The following is an 18,897-nucleotide window of genomic DNA, read 5'->3' as shown; positions in this document are numbered from 1 at the left end:
AATTTTAAAATAGGAACACTCTTCAGACGAGCGCTTAAATATGGACGGCGCCGCCAGGTAACCATTAACGGTACCCACTTGCAAGCCCCTGAGGGCCAAAGAGAGCAAAAAAGACAGAACCATGGGAATGTCACATGCAAAAAGGATCCACATTCTTAACCCTGTACCAGTCGCAGAACTTACGGCAATGGTACAGGGACTTTGTTTCGGGCCGTCTGGCCGAGAGCAACACCTCCATCACGTCTTCAGGGAAGTCCCAATCCTTATACCTCAACCTTTCAGAAACCAAGCGTGAAGATTGAGGGATCTGACCTCTGGATGGAGAACCTGACCCCCCCCCCTCCCGTGAGAGCAGATCGTCTTGGTAGGGAAGACGACGTGGAGGAAAGATGGACAAGTCGAGGAAGGTCCGGGTACCACATCCTCCGGGCCCACACCGGAGCAATGAGGATCATCAGGGAACCGAACCTCCATAACCTCCGCAGTACTTGCTGGACGGGGACTGGAGGAAACGCTTACAGCAGTGGGAATGACCACTCCACCACGAATGTGTCTCCTAAGGCTCCTTTTGGAGGAAATTCCCGCGAGCAGAACCTCTCGCACTTCCAGTTGACACTGGAGGCGAAGAGATTCACTTGAGGGGTCCCCCAAAGGGCGAAGATCTCCATGAGAATCTCCTGAGCCAACTCCCACTCGTGAGAGATCGCGCTCTGCCTGCTCAGAGCGTCTGCCGTCTCGTTTTCGTCTCCGGCCAGATGAACTGCCGACATCGAAACTTCCTGCTGGATTGCCCAGAACCAGAGCTGCATCGCCTCCCTGCACAGAGGAAGTGACCCTGCCCCCCCCTTTTGTTGAGGTAGTGCATGGCCACTGTGTTGTCCGTCAGGATCATGACATTCTTCCCTCGCACAGTCGGCAGAAAAGCCTTCAGGGCTAGACTGGCGGCCCTCAGCTCCAACAGATTGATATGGAGTCTGGACTCCGACAGAGACCAACGACCACCGACTGTCAACTCGCTGGCATGAGCTCCCCATCCGGTGAGGGATGCGTCCGTCACGATCGTCACCTCCGGCCAGGGTAGCCAAAATGGAGCCCCCTTCATCAGACGGCCCACCACAGAAGGACCTGGGCGACCGAGGACGGCACCTGAATAGGGTCCGACAACCAGCCGGAGGACTGAGACCACTGGAGCTTGAGTGCCCATTGCAAAGATCTCATCCGCAACCTGGCCTCTGGCACCAGAAGCATGCAGGATGCCATGAGGCTGAGCAATCTCAAGAACTCGAATGCTGGGAGACTCTGGGCATGCTGAAACTTGTGCACCATCTGCTGAATGTGACGAGCGCTCACCTGGGGAGGAAAACACTGCCCGGGGACGTGTCGAGCACAGCTCCGATGTACTGGAGCCTATGAGTTGGTGTCAAATGGGACTTCTTTAAGTTGAGGCAGAAGCCCAGCTTGTGGAGGGAGTGGCAGGTGGCTGACAGATGATCCAGGACTTGCTCGGGAGAGCGCGCCCTGATCAATCAATCGTCCAGGTAGGGGTGGACACTAATCCCCCTTTCCTGTGGGGGGGGGGGCAATCCTTGGTGAAGACCCTCGGGGCGGGGGTCAATCCGAACGGCAGGACCCGAAACTGAAAGTGCGAGTCGCCAACCGCGAACCTCAGGTACTTCTTGTGCTTTGGATGTATCGGCACATGAAAATAAGCGTCCTTGAGGTCGAGAGACACCAACCAGTCCTGAAGTTGAAGAGCCTGGAGGACTTGAGAGAGAGTAACCATCTTGAACTTGTCCTTCCTGAGGAGTTTGTTCAAACCGCACAAGTCCATGATGGGTCTCAAACCCCCGTCTTTCTTGGAAATCAAAAAATATGGGGAATACCATCCCTTGTTCCTCTCCGCTACAGGCACCAGTTCTATGGCGCCTTTCTCCAGCAGGGATTGAATTTCCTGCGCAAGGAGCGGATCCGGACTCTTCAAAGAGAGATTCCCTGGTGGATTGTCTTGAGGCCTCTGCCGGAAAGGAAGACAGTAGCCGTGGGTTATGATCTCCAGAACCAACACTCTGCAAGATGCTGCGCCAGCCTTCCTCCAACCGGGAACCATGGGACATGGCCTCATGACTGAGCTGAAGCGGTGTTGCCCGAGGGCAAAGAGGCAACAGCCCGAGCGGCCTTGGCACCTCGAGTACCTTGTTTTCCACCTCTGGCACTCCTACAGTGGCCCCTTTGACTGGCAGCTCCTCTCGCTTTACCAAAGGATGAGTAATAACGAAAGGAACCTCCCCACCATTGCTGTCCCCTAGGATGAAAAGGCGGAGGTTGGCGAACTGCAGCGCCCAACGACTTTGCTGCAGCTTTGGAGGTCTGCAGCCAAAAAGATGTTCCCGTCAAAGGGCATGTTGAGGAGCCAGGCCTGCACATCAGGAGCAAACCCCCGACTTCCGCAACCACGCAAACCTGCGTATCACGGTGCTCGCCGCCATGGACCAGCTGACGCAATCTGCCATGTCCAAACCAGACTGAACGGCCTCACACATGGCATCCTTGCCATCTTGAACCATGGCAAGGAAACCATCCCGTTCGTCCCATCCGGGAATGTGTTCAGCCGCTAAGGCAAAGACTTGCCCACTGCCGGGAGACTTTCTGGAGCAGTCCGAGCCGCTGCCACCCTCCTCTGTAGAGCCATACAGAACGATAGTACTGGGTCAGTTGGTGGACCTTGGTCGAGGATATCCATAAGGTCATCCTGAAGAAAATCCTCTGGGGGAGCAGACCATCCCAAGTACTCAGTGACCCTAGACATAAGGCGCCGGTACGAGGAGTCGGCATGAGTGTCAGGCTTAGGCCTTCAAAACTCCACCTCCGGAGAGGTGTCCAGCCCACTGGCATTGTGCAGGGACTGCTGCAGATCCTCATCCACCTCTGAAATAAACTCAAGATGGCAGTCAGAAGGCACAGAATGTGGAACAAAGCCATGCTTGACCTTGGCCAGAGCCTTTTTAGGGGGTTCCACCGAGCCCCGGGGTACTCCCGTCGAAACAGCCTTGAAAGGCGTCGAGTGAATCGGCGTTGACACCAAACGCGGCGCCGACAGCATCGATGGCGTCGACACAGGCCTTGAGGCCGGAGCCCCGAGCGTGTCCCTCGACATCCTGGTCGCCGATGGCGATGACAACTTCTTCGGAGGCGGGGCCTCGAAAGAGTCCATCGACGACAACGTCTTCCTCGAAGACACCACAGGTGCACACGGTCTCGAGCGCGTCAAGGACCGGGACCTGGACCGGGCATGATGAGAACGATTCCCCTTGTCTGAGCGGAACCTCTCCCGTGAATCGTGCCGACCACCCGAGTCCGAAGGCGTGCAAGCAGTGTCTCTCGACCGATCACGACCGACCCCACTCGGAGGCGCGGATGGACTAGTGCCCTGCGATTCGATAATCACTTACATTTTCTTCCTGAAGGAAGCCCATTCCTCCGGCGTTACATGCTTGGTGGGATAAGCGACCTGCCGATGGGCGGAGTCCTCGGATGAGGATGAGGAAGGCGACCGATCACGGTGCTTCTGGGAGTGCCTCGAAGAGGCAGAGGAGTGGCGGGACTGACTCCGGGACCGAGACCCACTGGACTTCTGACGACGATACAGAGAGTTGCCCCTCGAATCGTCCGTCGAAAGCCCCGCAGACCTCTACTTCGGTGGCTTGGACACCTTACCTACCGACAACAACTTCTTGCGTTCCCGCAAGGCTTTGGACGTGAGCGACTGGCAGTCGACACAGTCATCCGTGTCATGGGCCTCCCCGAGGCACCAGAGGCAGGCGTTGTGCGAGTCTGTCACCGACATCTTGGACCCACAGTCCCCGCACTTAAAGGCCGGACGCGGGGTGGAAGACGAAGTAGACATCTTCACTAAGAATATACTTCACAATACGAACAGGTTCGAAGAACCGAGAAAGAACAGAAACTCCAAATAGTCGAGGCGCGCCGAGATCTCCGAATCGAACACGTTCACAGAAAAAACAGAGCTGAGGCTACGGGCGTCATGCGTCCTACTTATAACATCCAGTGACGTCGGCTGTAGGAGGAGGTCCTTGAGGGCGGCGTATCAACGTCATCGACGCAGGACGCAGACGCCGAAGATTTTCCGAAGCAGCCCAGCTGTGGTGATGACATGTCATAGATATGGAATACGTCGGAGGACCCAATCCCCTCAAACTTCAATCTTAATAATTACGTTTCTTTCTAAAATTAATCTAAATTTACACTGATAAGAAATTGTAAGGTTTTTATTTGTAAGACTGTTTTACTTTATTATATTAGTTAATCAATGTTGTGTATGCTTTATGCATCACTGTCATAAATAAACCAACTAGATACTCAAATGCTGGTACATGAGTATTGTTTGGAAAGATTTATTACAACAAGGATATTCTCTCATCAACTGTGAAACTGCCCCTGGAATGTCTTAAACGGTCTTAGCATTAAATGACCAGAGATTTTGTGAATGCAGAAGGCCTTTGACTTGCAAACATAACACTTTTCAATAAAATGCATAAACATGCTTTTAATTTGAGTGCAGACATACAGAAAATTGGAGAATATATTTCTTACCTTCCTAAACCAGGCGAGGGAGCTTGAGAATTGTTGTATGAATTCTGTTGAAAGAACTTAAGTCTGTCAAAGGGTATATTAAAGAATACTAAATAATTTGACATTCAAATTTGACATGTTTGGAAAGCAACTGCTGAAAGTAAAAAATCTGCAAGAGACAACTTCCTGGAAAAAACTGGAACCTTTATAAATGCAAAATGAACTGTGCCTTCACATGGAGAAATGAAGAATGTCAATTAGTTGGAAAGGTTTAGCATGAGAATTCTTTTAGCGTTAAATTATCTGATTTTGAAGTATTCACTAATGCCATGTATTTCATGTATGGATTATAATCAGTTGTGTTCCAATATCAACGATAATTGAAAAGTCCAGGGAAGTAAGAAATAACAAGCAAACAGAAATGGACAGGCTGTGATTTTGGCAAGCAGCTGACCTTCAGAAAGTAAAGGGATACTTACCTTTAAGTGTTCAGTGAGAGTTTTAGAATATTTCAATGCACTTTCCTTCTTCAGTTTGAACAGTCTTAGATACAAAAGAGACTTGCATCGAAGGCTGAAAGAAAGGAAGAAAAAAAAAAAAAGGTCTAATCATGAAATCATATCTCCATGCAGCCAACTCAGTGCCAAAGTTACAGTTATTCTCATGACAGGAACTAGGGAAACAGGCCGCCTAATACACATGATCTTTCAAGATCTGTTTCAAAAGCAACAGTCATGATTTTCATCAGACGCTGCATGCCAGAGACTAACCTCCACCTGAAGGTGCTTTAAATACCCACCTGGGGCCGTGACGGGTTTTGCACCAAAGACTAGTGCTGTTATTGAGGCAAAGCTCTAACGAGAGTTGGACATCTATGCAGTGGCGTCGCTAGGGTGTAGTCTGGGGGGCCAGGCCCCCCCCTCTGAAACCCTATCCCCCCCCTTGTGCCCCCCTACCTAAGATGAGCTGTGACCATGTTCTCCCCCTACTTTTGTCTTTGGCCCCCTCTGTGCCCCTCCTAAATTTGATTACTGGCGACACCACTGCATCTATGCTTAGTACAAGAAAAGCAACTACCCAAGAGCATCTGGCAGGTTTACTACTGGACAGAAATCTTGCATTGGACTACCTTTAGAGTACATAGGAACCAACTCTGATTACTCTTGTGTTTATTGTAATTATTTGTAAAGCGCTTATACACAGGTGAAGTGTTTTACAGCGCTTCAAGGCGGGAAGGGAACAAGGGAATACAGTCATCATTCTTAGGCCTTGAAGTTTCCGAATGATCTGACAAAAAAATAGCATACTAGGCCTGGGGCATTTCTACAAGTGCAATACAGGCGCGGAGAGCGAAGGAAAAGAGCATACAATCCATGAATTATGATAGTATGTGTTAGGCAAGATTGTATGCAGTACCCTGTGGGAGACTGCAACAGCAACCCAACCTTTGATATAAGTCTGTACTAGACAAGTTGATAGAGTGACTGAGCAGCCAGGCTTATTTCAAGAGGGGTCAACGTGAGGGTATCCAGCATTGAATGCCAAAAGCATGGAAAAAAAATGCATCGAAAAAAAGGTATGAATGCATTTTTTTTCAAAGGTAAAGGTTATATTTTAATTATAATGGGTTTTAAGGGGTAAAAAAAACAGGGGTTGGAGGGGGACCCCCCATTAAAGAAAAAATGAAAAAGAAAATGCATTCAATTCTTTTTTTCGTTGCTTTTTTTTAGATACTAAGGCATTCAATGCTTTGGCTTTCGATGCAATCACTATAAACCAATGTGAGCTGTAGGGTTGCAACAGAGTTTCACAGTGACATGTATCCAAATAACAACTCTTATCAAGGTTTCTTGATTAAAATATTATTTATTAATTTAACAGTCAGTTTTAAAATAAGCCTTCTTTAGAAGGGAGCAAATGAACTAGTTACTCTTACCTTGTAACGTTCTTTCGATGGGATGTTCCTCCGACGTATTCCTTATCTTAGATAGAAATCCTTCAGCTTTGCTGGCCTCGGAAAATTTTTTCGCCAGAGGGCGCTGCGCGTCGATGATCGCCGAGTCGATGACCCTCGACGGCCTCCGTGCCGACGTCGACGTCATCCTGCCTATAAAGGCCGCGCGCAGCGTCCGTTGCTCAGTTCCGTTTTGTAGTCCCCAGTAATGTTTTTGGATTAGACTAATCACCTTGAAGGAGCATAGGCTGCAAACCCACAGGAAGTCATACTGCGGGGATGGATGGGAGGGTCGATAAGGAATACGTCGGAGGAACATCCCATCGAAAGAACGTTACAAGGTAAGAGTAACTAGTTCTTCGAAGGGATTGTGTCCTCCGACGTATTCCTTATCTTAGATAGACTCCCATAGCAGTGGTATTGTGACTGGAGGCGGGAGTAATAAAAGTTATGTTACCCTTCCAGAATGGACAGAGTGTAACACAGCCTTGCCGAATCTAGTTTCTTGACTAGAGGAGGAATCCAGGCTATAGAATTTGGTAAATGTATGTGCGGACGACCATGTGGCAGCCGCACATATATCTCGAATTGGCACCCCTCTTTGAAGGGCTGAGGATGTTGCGATACCCCTGGTAGAATGAGCCCTTAGATTTTGAGGAGGCTCCTTTCCTGCCAATTTGTAGCACTCCAGAATGGCTAAAATAATCCATCTGGAGATGGTTTGTTTTGTTATTGGAAGGCCCAACTTATGTCCTGCATAACCTACAAAGAGTTGGTCTGCTTGTCTGATCTTAGCCAATCTGCTGATATAAAAGCTCAAGGCTCGCTTAGGGTCCAGCCTGTGCAGTCTCTCTTCCTCCTTCCCCGGATGAGGAGGAGGGTAGAAAGAAGGTAATATAATCTTCTGAGTGATGTGAAACTCCGAGACTACCTTCGGGAGGAAGTTAGGCTTCACCTGAAGAACAACTTTGTCCTTGTAAAAGATTGTATGTGGAGGTTTACACGATAAGGCTTGCAACTCGCTAACCCTTCTAGCAGATGTCAATGCTATTAGCAAAACAGTTTTGAGGGTGAGAAGCTTCAATGAACAAGAGTGTAGTGGTTCAAAAGGGGCACCCTTTAGGAAGTTTAAAATTAGGTTTAAATCCCATAAGGGAACTTGAAAAGGTTTCGGGGGATAAACATTAGTTAATCCTTTTAGGTATTGTATTACCAATGGAATTTTGAAGTATGAAGGCTCCTCTGCAGTGCGCTTAAAGATTGATAGCGCTGCGAGATAGCCCTTAATTGTGCCAACCTGTAGGCCTGAATTAGCCAGGTAAAGTAAGAATGACAACACCATAGGTGTACCACAAGAAAAGGGTTCAATATTCTTTTCTCTGCACCAGCTGCAAAATTTGTTCCAACGGCAGCGGTATAGAGTTTTAGTTGCCGGCCTTCTGGCCGAAAGCAACACCTCCATAACATCATCCGGAAGGTCCCAATCCTTGTACCTCAACCTTTCAGACACCAAGCGTGAAGGTTGAGGGTCTTGATGGCTGGATGGAGAACCTGACCTTCCTTCTGCGAGAGAAGATCCTCTCTGTATGGCAGTCGAATTGGAGGGCAGATGGACATGTCTAGAAGGTCCGGGTACCACGTTCTCCTGGCCCAATCCGGGGCAATTAGGATCATGGTCTTCCGAAACCTTCTCAACCTCCTGATCATTTGAGGAATGACAGGGACCGGAGGGAACGCGTACAGAAGTGGGAACTCCCAGTCCACTACGAACGCATCTCCTAGAGCTCCTCTCGGGGGAAATTCCCTTGAGCAAAATCTGTCGCACTTCCTGTTGATACTGGTGGCGAACAGATCCACTTGAGGGGTTCCCCAAAGGGCGAAGATCTCTTGAAGGACTTCCTGAGCTATCTCCCACTCGTGAGAGACTGTGCTCTGCCTGCTCAGAGCGTCCGCTGTCAAGTTCTTCTCTCCGGCTAGGTGAATTGCCGATAGAGAGATTCCTTCCTGAATTGCCCAAAACCAGAGCTGCATCGCCTCTCTGCACAGTGGTAGTGAGCCTACGCCTCCTCTTTTGTTGAGGTAGTGCATGGCCACTGTATTGTCCGTCATTATTAGGACGTTTCTTCCCCGTACAGACGGCAGAAAAGCCTTCAGCGCTAGTCTGATGGCTCTCAGCTCCAACAGGTTGATATGTAGTCTGGACTCCGATGGAGACCAACGACCGCTGATGGTCAAGTCGTTGGCGTGAGCTCCCCACCCCGTGAGTGAGGCATCCGTGACTACTGTTATCTCCGGCCATGGTTGCCAAAACATTTCTCCTTTCAGGATGTTCTCCCGACAGGCCCACCACTGAAGGTCTCGGGCTACTTTGACCGGGATCCGAAGGAGATCTGTCATCCTTCCTGAGAACTGTGACCACTGAGTTCTCAGTGCCCACTGGAGGGATCTCATTCTCAGGCGAGCCTCCGGCACGAGGAATATGCAGGATGCCATGAGGCCTAGCAACCTCAGAAAGTCGTAGGCTGGGAGATATTGGGCATTCTGAAATCTGATGACCATCTGCAGAATATCTCGAGCCCTCACCTCTGGTGGCAAGGCTCTTCCCAGGGAAGTGTCCAGGACTGCTCCAATGAATTGGAGTCTCTGTGATGGTATCATCTGTGACTTCTTTAAATTGAGGGAGAAGCCCAGCTTGTGAAGGAAGTGGCAAACATAATCTAGTTGTCTCTGAACCTGTTCCGAAGATACAGCTCTGATCAACCAATCGTCTAGGTAAGGGTAGACATGAATCCCTTCCCTCCTTAGACTTGCAGCCACAACCGACATTAGCTTGGTAAAGACCCTCGGGGCGGAGGTTAGCCCAAATGGCAGAACTCGAAATTGATAATGAGAGCTGCCAATTGCGAACCTCAGGTATCTCCTGTGCCTGGGATGGATCGGCACATGGAAATAAGCGTCCTGGAGGTCTAGAGATACCAACCAGTCCTGAAGCTGGAGGGCCTGAAGGATCTGAGAGAGAGTCACCATCTTGAACTTGTCCTTTCGGAGGAATTTGTTCAATTCCCGTAAGTCTAAGATGGGTCTCAGTCCTCCGTCCTTCTTCGGTATTATGAAGTAGGGGGAGTACCAACCCTTGTTCCTTTCCGCTACAGGTACCAGTTCTATGGCACCTTTCTCTAGCAGGTCTAAAACCTCCTGCAAGAGGAGCGGATCTGGAAGCTTCAAAGGGTTGTTCCCCGGTGGATGACTCTGAGGGATATGTAGGAAGGGCAGGCAGTAACCTTGGGCCACTGTCTCCAGAGCCCAAGCATCTGACGTAATAGCCTGCCATTCCGTCAGATGGTGAGTTAACCTGCCCCCTACTGGTGTTCTGTGAGGGGAGACCTCAGAGTGGTTTTGAAGCGGCTGATGCAGTTGCCGAAGGTAAAGTGGCTCCTGCTCCTGCGGGTGCGGCTTTCTTTCCCCTACCCCGTCCACCACGGGTAAATCTTCCTTGGCCTCTTTGAGCCGGTCGTCCTCTGCCCTTTCCATATGAGGAATAGTAACGAAAGGACCGTCCTCTCCACGATGATCCCGAAGGACGAAAGGTATTCTGACGGATAGCAGCTCCCAATGACTTGGCTGCTGCCTTGGACGTTTGCAGTTTCTCCAAACTGTCATCCGCCTTCTTTCCAAAGAGGGTAGAACCGTCAAAGGGCATATTCAAAAGCCTGGTCTGCACGTCAGAGGCAAAACCAGACTTCCTCAACCACGCATGCCTGCGGATTGTGGTACTTGCCGCCATGGCCCTGCTGATACTGTCAGCAGAATCTAGGCCAGTTTGTAGGGTCTCGCACATCGCATCTTTACCATCCCTGATGATGTTTAAAAATGCGTCCCTTTCCTCTCCTTCTTGGAGGCAGTCAGCCGCTGATGAAGCGCACTCCCAAAGGGTGTGGCTGAACCTAGCGAGCGTACAGGTCGCGTTAATAGACTTTAACGCCATGCTACAGGCAGAAAAAACCTTCTTAGCCATGGCATCATACTTTTTGTCATCCCTATCCTGCGGAGCAGTGGGGTATGCAGATGTGCTGCCTGATGAGGTTGCAGCCTGTACAACTAAGCTCTCAGGAGTAGGGTGTTTTGACAAATATTCAGGGTCAGAACTAGCCACCCTGTATTTTGTTGACAGTTTTTTATTTACTGCCGGGATAATTTCCGGCGTTTCCCAGTTTGTCAAAATCCTTCTCTGTAGAGCAGAGTGAAATGGAACCACAGGATCCTCCTGTGGGCCCTTGTCCAGTATGTCAGTGAGGTCATCCTGCTGAAAGGCAGGAGAAGGTGCAGACCAACCCATAAATTCTATGATTCTAGACATCAGAGCTCTATATGGAGTCTCCGCATGTTCTCCTGGGTCTGGTTTGATAAATTCTGCTTCAGGAGAAGTGTCCAAGCCACTAGCTTCCTGAAGTGCATCCTGAAGATTTTTTAATCCTCTTTCCTCAGAGGCGAAAGTCTCTGGCTCTGGTGATGTGGTCCTCTGTAAATCAATATCTTGGTCTGAATCCTCCCTTTCCTCAAAAATCGAGGTTAAAGGGGGATACTTTGGTTTTTGGAATGGTATAAACCCCATTTCCAATGCAGAAGGAGCCATCATCACAGGCCTTGAAAACGTCGATGTCGTCGACACCGACGTGAAAGTACTCGAAGGCGCCGTGAAAAGCGTCGAGAAATGTGTACTAGGCCTCGAGGAACTCGAAAGGATCGGAGTCCTGCTCGAGAACGACGTCGACGTTCTCGGCGTCGAGTCGGAGGTCTTTTGTCTAACCGTTGGCTGTGGAGTAGCCGTGGTTCTTTCCTTCACCGGCGTCGATATCGGCGTCGACGTCGGCGTCGACTCGATCGACTGATGCGCCGATGAATCCTTCGACAACGGCGTCGATGGCGCCGACCTCTGTTTCGAAGGAGTTTTCGACGATGGCGTCGATGATGCTTTATCTCCCGATGGCTCGAGGCGCTTTCGGGTTGACTTTTCCGCCGGGTACTGCGACTCGCGGCGTTTAGATTTTTTGGGTTTTTTACCCGGGGTATCACCCTCAGCTGTCTTCGAGGGGGACGAGGCCGCTTTCTCGAAGACGCTTAGCATCTTTTTCCTGAATTCCTCCCACTCAGCTTGCGAGCTGCGTTTTGTGGGGCAATGAACTCTCTCAGGAGAACTCGACGAAGATGACGAAGGGGATCTCCTACGTCTCTTCTTCGAGTGTCTCGATGTCGACGAGTGGTGGGAGCCACTTCGTGATCTAGAACGAGAGTGTTTTTTATGGTGAGGAGACGAACGTCTCGACTCTACCGAAGAAGCTTTCGAGGAAGTTAAAGTTGACCTACCTCTCTCGAGCTTCCCCCTACGCTCCTTCAAGGCTTTCGCCGTCATGGAAAGGCATTCCTCACACTCCGAACTCTGGTGCGTGATTCCCAGACACCACAAACAGACCCTGTGAGGGTCCGTCAACGACATTTTCTTCCCGCAGTCTCGGCACTTTTTGAAACCGGACCGAGGGGTCGTCGGGTCGGAGGAGGATGCCATCGATATCGAGGTTAGATATTATATCGAGAACTGAGCAACGGTGTTCCGAGGCACAACGAAGCGCGGAAAAACGGAACTGAGCAACGGACGCTGCGCGCGGCCTTTATAGGCAGGATGACGTCGACGTCGGCACGGAGGCCGTCGAGGGTCATCGACTCGGCGATCATCGACGCGCAGCGCCCTCTGGCGAAAAAATTTTCCGAGGCCAGCAAAGCTGAAGGATTTCTATCTAAGATAAGGAATACGTCGGAGGACACAATCCCTTCGAAATGTAACATTTGAATATACTTCAAAATACACGCTTGCAGTTTCAATAAATCAGTTGATATCCCTTTGGGATGGCACAGACACTTCCTACACCCTCAGGTGACTTCAATAACTAGGATACTGTGGACATTGATATATCACTGCGACATTTAGAGCAATACTGAGTTTGGTGTCAAAAAGGAAAAGGTTAGGGAAGGAAACAAAAAGTTTCTCAAACAGGTAAGCACTTTTGAACGCCCCAATGCAATGTAGATTAACCCTTTCCCAGCTATACAAGTAAGGTATGTATGACTTTCCAGTCGAGTTTGTCTTGGGGTCGATTGTTCCCACCAATCCAAGGGGAGTAGTCGTCCTTTGCAGGGCTTCTCTAGGCGAGGCAAAGAAATGGTCCAGGAGTTGCAGCAAGCTTCTCTTCCAAGTTGTTCTTCGTATTCCTTTGTCCAGTGGTCGAGACTGCTTTCCTTGCAAAAGACCCTGCCTTTTATGCAAGACTCTCCCATTCATTTGCAGCATAGCTGTCACTCACACAACAGGGTGGCTGTCCTCCAAGCACAGCCAGCCTATCACCTTTGGGTGCATTCCTGTAACCAAGGAGACTAAGCACAGGGAGTTTTGGGAACCTCCCTCGCTTCCTGCCCTGCCAGATATGCTGAAGCCAGAGACTGGCTTCACTTGTGAATCCAGCCAATTTGGGCCTTACTGCAGCTGTGAACGCAACCCACGGTAAAAACCCACAATGGTAATAAAAAGTAAACCACTGCCACCAGTCATTAATTGTAGAAAGGGGAACATAATGTTACATGAGAAACGAGACAAAGGGGATACTAAGTAACCCCTCCAGCACCCAATTGTAAGATAGTGTGTGCTGGGTCTAGAAAGTTACAAAATGTAACTAAAGTCAATTTCACATCACTGCTCTTGGAAGCAGTAGTTTCACCAAGAGAAAGTATTTAAACCTTTGGGAAATCTAAAAGATTTCCCTGTGTCACTGCACTGAAGGTGCAGTGTGTCACAATGTAAAGATACCGCCTATGGAGTTTGCCAGGCGCCAAGTCAAAAGAAACCGAGCCCAAATCACAGAAAAATACGAGAGAGTGGGAGAAGGGTCTCCCTCCCGCAGGTTAGAAATGAAAAGCCCTAAAGTCCAGAAAAAAGAGATGGGGGGGAGGGGTCTCTACATTTCCGAGAATTCTCCCCAACACAGCAGAAGTCAAAAGTTCCTGTGGATACTTTAAAGAAGATACAAGAAGACTTAACCAACGTTGGAAACCCTGTTAAAGGACTCACTTAAGGGACACAAGCAGCGGCTTGAGTCGGAAGTAGGAGTGGGTTGCCATGCACACCTCTATGTGCACTCCAATGCTCTGGAGTGAATTCCTGGAATAAGGTAAGCAATTCCCTTTTCCACACAGTACCTTAAGTTTGAAGAAAACGTTTGTGGTGGATGCTCCTTGATGTTGCAGCTGTGGACCTAACCTCCGGATTCCTTGGCCTGATGACAAAAGGCAGGACAATGGATGGGATCTCAGCAGCAGTCTCGACGGAGGACCTCTGGAACAGCTTTCATCAACTTCTTTGATCACTCCGCGGGTTTGGAGCCTTTTCTGCAGCACCAACAAAGGCCGTGATTCACCCGGTGTTATGACAGTTTTTCTTAAATCAGGTCTTAGTAAAACCATTCAACTGAGACAGTAAAAGACTCCACTCTTAGTATAAGGCTGTACCACCTTAGTTCATGGTAGCGTAGACAGAGCAGCCAGGCTTATTTTAGGAGGGAGAGAGGGCTGTAGAATCAGTACAAAGAAATTGTATTGTACATATGGTCCAAAGAAACATTGATACACTATGGGCCTCATGACAAGTTTGCCGGTCCAGAAACAAAGGAAGCCAGTAAGCACATCGGCTTCCTTGTTTCCGGACCGGCAAACTACGCGTCTGCCTGCCTTGGCTGCTGCGCCACACAGATCTGACCTGGCGGGTGCAGCGGCCATGGTAGGCACACCATTCACGGAAGCGCTGGCACCGTTAACAATGGTGCCGGCGATTCCGAGTGCCCACTCCCACAGAGTGTTAGGAGAATTCTCATAAATGTGCCAATTCCTTTCACCTTAGAGACCCCCAGCAACTTTGCTGGATTTTGAGGACTTGATTTCTTTACGTGGAAAGAGTGCGAGCCTCCCCCCCCCTCATTTATTTTGATGTGCGTTTTACTCTTGTGTTCTTTGATTATGGAGTTTTAGATAACTCCATAGGCATCATCTTTTTCATGTGTGTTACACAGCACCTTCAGTGCAGTGACACAGGGATGTCTTTTAGACTTCCAAAAGGTTTAAATACCTTCTCTGGGATAAACTACTGTTTCCCAGAGGATATGTGCGGGTAAATTTACTTCTCTAGTCTTTTTTTAAATTCCTAGACCCAGCACACACTATCTTCCTATAGAGGGCTGGAGGGGTTACCTAGTATCCCCTGTGTCTAGAAACTCATATAGCAGCCAAATGCAACCCTTTCCTATCGAAATGGCTGGTGGCAGTGGTTTTACAACGAACTACCATGATTTTTCCAGACAGCGAACACCGGTAGCTAAAAATTGCAGGAGCCATGTTTTTCAAGATGGCGCCTTAAGCCCCTTTGTTTAAACAGGTCCCGGTTGTCTTTTTTCGCCGTTTCTTTTTGGAAAGATCTCTGCGTGCCAAACCAGGTTTGGTCCCTTTGTTCGTGTGCCTTGGCAGGCTTCAGGACTGAAAGCCGCCTCTGGCGTCTGAGTGTCTGAGGTGGGCAGGAAGTGAGGGAGGTGCCCGAAACTCCCTGTGCTTAGTCTCCTAGGAGACCCAAATGCACTCTGGCCTGATTGGCTGGCTGACTGTCCGGCAAGGACAGCCACCCTGCTGGGTGAGTGACAGCTAGGCTGGAACGAAAGGGAGAGAACTGTTTAAAAGGCGAGTCTCTTGGACTGGAAAGCAGAGTCGACCACTGGAACGAAAGAACCGAAGAAGAGCTGGAAGAGCATGGCACCTGGACCGTTGGTTTGCCCGGTGAAGCCCTGCTGCAGGTTCGAATTGCCAAGTTCATCTCGATTGAGAAGCCCCTTCAAGGAAGATTTCTTCCTTTGAGTTGGTGGGACCAATCAACTCATAAGTCACCTGGATACCATTCTCAAGGCTGGTGAGGATATCCATACACCGTTGTGGCAGATTAAGGTGACCGAACTCTATGAACACAGGAGCCAAGCTGTCAGGTTTATTGACTGTGGTTGAGGGTGTACTGTTATTCCCCTGTGTTGGGTCAATAGGTTCATCTGACACAGGAGTTTGATGAGATCGCACATCGGCAGTTTGCGCAGATGTGGATACCATGGCTGTCTTGCCCACATAGGAGCAACTAGGATGAGCATGGTTGGGGGAACCAGGAAACAAAGTCTGGGCATTGCTCGTTTTCTTTTATAGTGAACAAGTCTAGCGTGGGGTAACTCTGCTGAAAGAAGATGTGGTCTATGACACTTGAGTTTAGTTGCCACTCGTGTTCCTCTGGTAGGGTATCTCTGCTCAGAGAGTCTTTTCCCTGGAATGTGTTAGAAGGATAGACACATCCCCGTCTGAGCGCCCATCTCCTTATTTTCTGTGCCAGCTTGCACAGACTTGGAGAGTGTGGGTCCCCCTGTTTGTTTAGCCGACTGGCTCGTCAGCTGCACTTCGAATGCTTGAAGCGCTTTGAATACTGCTAGTATTTCCAGCAGGCGGATGGGGTTCTGTGCCGTAGTGTTAGTCCACAGACCATGTGCTGTGTGGTGAAGGTGATGAGCCGCCCAACCGGAGAGTGACGTGGCTGTTGAAACGACCGCTTGCGCTTCGGGTTCGTGGAATGGTTTTCCCTTGAACAGGTTTTCCTTTGCCCACCAGTGCTTGACCGCTTGCCTGAGACCACTGTTTCACCCACCACTCCTGCATGGGGCGCATTCGCAGGCGTACGTGTGGGACCAGGTATATGCGCAATGCCATCATGCCTAATAAATGCATTGCTTTGCGTACGCTTATCTGGCGACCGGCTTGATACAGAGGTATTTGCCGAAGCATGTTTTGCACTCTTTCCATGAATGGAAAGGCCAAACCTGCTTTTGTGTCTAAGACAGCTCCTAGGAACTGTTTTGTTGTGTTTGGTACAAGACTCTACGTTATCTCGTTTATTGAGAAGTCCAATTGGAAGAGAAGGTTTATGGTTCTTTGCATGTTTTGTTTGCAAAGATGGGGTGTTTCCCCTGTGATCAGCCAGTCATCCAGGTAGGGGTACACTGGGATTGCCTCCCTGCGCTGCCACCACCGCCAGTACCATTGTGAATACCCTTGTACCAGATGCTATTCCGAAGGGTAGTACCTTGAATTGGTAGTGCTTGTTTGCTATATTCAAGCGCAAGAGTTTTCTGCACGCTGGGAACATTGAAATATGAAAATCTGCATCTTTCATTATCCAGTGTTGCCATGTAATCTCCCCGCTTTAGCAGGGGGATTACTTCTTGTAGCGTTGTCATGCAGAATTTTTTGTGGCTTTACAGAAGTGTTTTTCAGGGCGTAATTCAAACACTGGATGCATGGATGGTTTTTGTTTGGCACAAGGAAGTAGGTTGAATAAATACCCTTGTTTACCTCGTTGGACGGCATAATCTCTATGATGTCCTTGAGAAGCAGCATGTTGACTTCTTCGAGAAGGATGAGCTGTTCTTCTTTTGTTGACTTTCTCTGGCGCAGGGGATGGTTTTTGGATGAGCTCCACACAATAACCTTCCACTAATGTCGATTGCACCCACTATTCCCCTCCCATCTGTGGGTGAAATGTGAAATACATCCCCCTACTGGGGTGGCATGGGAGGGGACCTGTAGCAGGCTGTCATTGTTTGGGAGGTGTTCCTCCACCTCTAGATAAGATGGATCTCCCCCGGCCACGGGATGGGCGCTGGCCTCTTTAGTAACCCTGTGACGCTTGACCTTTGTTGTTATTCCAGGCAGAATTTTGATCTTGTCCGTAACCAGAGCCTCTCTGGGAATTTTGGCCACGAAAACTGTGAAAATTGTTCCCGTCTCTCTGGCCAGGTGGTTGGCCAGTTGGCCCAGAGACTTGAGGGTGTCGTATTCCTCCTTGCAGACTTTAGGGTGTCCTATACTGCTTTGCCGAAAAAGACTGTCGGTTACTCTGGAATATTAAGTAACATAGCCTGGGTCTCAAGCTTAAAGCTAGCCAAACGTGGTGCTTGATTATGGTTCCTTCAGCGATAATTCATCCCGCATTGTCAGCGGTGTCGAGGTTATTTTTGAGAATGCAGCTGGGAGTAGCTTTGCCGTCAGCTGCTACCTGGGCTAGTGGAGACTTTAAGGGTTGGGAGCAGAAGCTATTAGGGTAGTTCTTTCATCCCATTTATGGCAATTATGACTTGCCAACTGTGTAGAATTGTTGCCGATTCTGGTTTGAAAAGCTTCCGAGGTCGCTACCTTCATTCCCATGCTCTAGAGCTTCTTGCTCTCTGTCTCGAAGAGCCTATGAAGAGCCTAGTGGCGTTCCTGCCCTTTTACGGGTAGCTGTAACCATGAGCGAATCCGGCTTAAGCTGGCCCCTGATAGAGCGGGTCAGAGGGCGCTGTGCGGAAAGGTTTCTCTACACGCGGGTTTACTGCCAGTGTCTGGTTAGGTGTCTCCAAGGAAGGTTGAATCCTTCTTTGGACAGACTAATATTGGGACGAATTGAGTGGCAGCCCTTTTGTCTACCACGATGTCCTCCACAAAGTCCTTGTCTAGCTGGGTTTCCTTTGTCTGGATGCCAAAGTGTTCAGCTGCCTTGATTAACAGGTCATTATGGTGAGGCTGATTATCCACTGGTGAATCGGCCACTGGCGAATCCTGATGAATTGGCAAGGGCAGGGTATACACCTCTGCCTCCTCCTCATCATCATCATAATAATAATTACCAGATTGCCGATAGTCTTCATTATCACCTTCAGTGTCTGTATCGACGCCATAGAGATCACCTAGTAATGGTTGGAATGGTACTGACTCAGGACACGCTCTTTTAGCTGGAGGCTGGGAGCTGGAAGCCTCAGTAGTAGGAGGTGTAACCTGAGCGTTTTGATAAGCCCGAGGTTTTTTTTTTCCAAAGAAATTGGCCATAAAGGTCATTCTTGTCATGACCCCATTTAGGTCTTCTGCAGTCCATTGGGCTGAACTGGGAATTACACCTGGGTACTGAGGGATAGAGACTTGTCCTAAGGGTGTAGGATGGCTCTGGGGTGTGGATTGGCCCTTGTTGTGTAAGGCATCAGTTAAAGAACCCTCCTCCTGTGGGACAGAGACGGTTTCCCTAGAGGGGATAGACTTGTCCTTATGAGATTTATCCTTATGATTAGGGCTCTTGGATGCATGTTTTCTGGAGTTTTTAGCAGGCTCTCAGGGATGTGTTTTTTGACCAGAAGGGATAAACCAGTGTTTTTAGACTCAACCGCCTATTTCACTGTATACTTTCAGTAGTGGGATGGACCTCT

General features: G+C 49.2%; 1 protein-coding gene across 2 annotated transcripts in view; it reads right to left on the bottom strand.

The window, feature by feature from the left end:
• Positions 1-18,897, bottom strand: part of AFF4 (ALF transcription elongation factor 4) — a 1,482,962-nt gene that overhangs the window by 167,775 nt on the left and 1,296,290 nt on the right. For both annotated transcript variants that reach the window (XM_069652488.1, XM_069652489.1), the window contains exons 20-21: positions 5,070-5,163; positions 4,612-4,655 (exon numbers count right to left, since the gene is read on the bottom strand). In XM_069652488.1, the coding sequence (XP_069508589.1) occupies positions 4,612-4,655; positions 5,070-5,163 (138 nt within the window). The remainder of the gene's footprint in view (positions 1-4,611; positions 4,656-5,069; positions 5,164-18,897) is intronic.

Source organism: Ambystoma mexicanum, chromosome 3p, assembly GCF_040938575.1.
Source record: "Ambystoma mexicanum isolate Mex_15411 chromosome 3p, UKY_AmexF1_1, whole genome shotgun sequence".
Classification (NCBI taxonomy): domain Eukaryota; kingdom Metazoa; phylum Chordata; class Amphibia; order Caudata; family Ambystomatidae; genus Ambystoma; species Ambystoma mexicanum.
The sequence above is the reverse complement of the archived record's forward strand: the minus strand, read 5'-3'. Positions and strand labels throughout refer to the sequence as shown.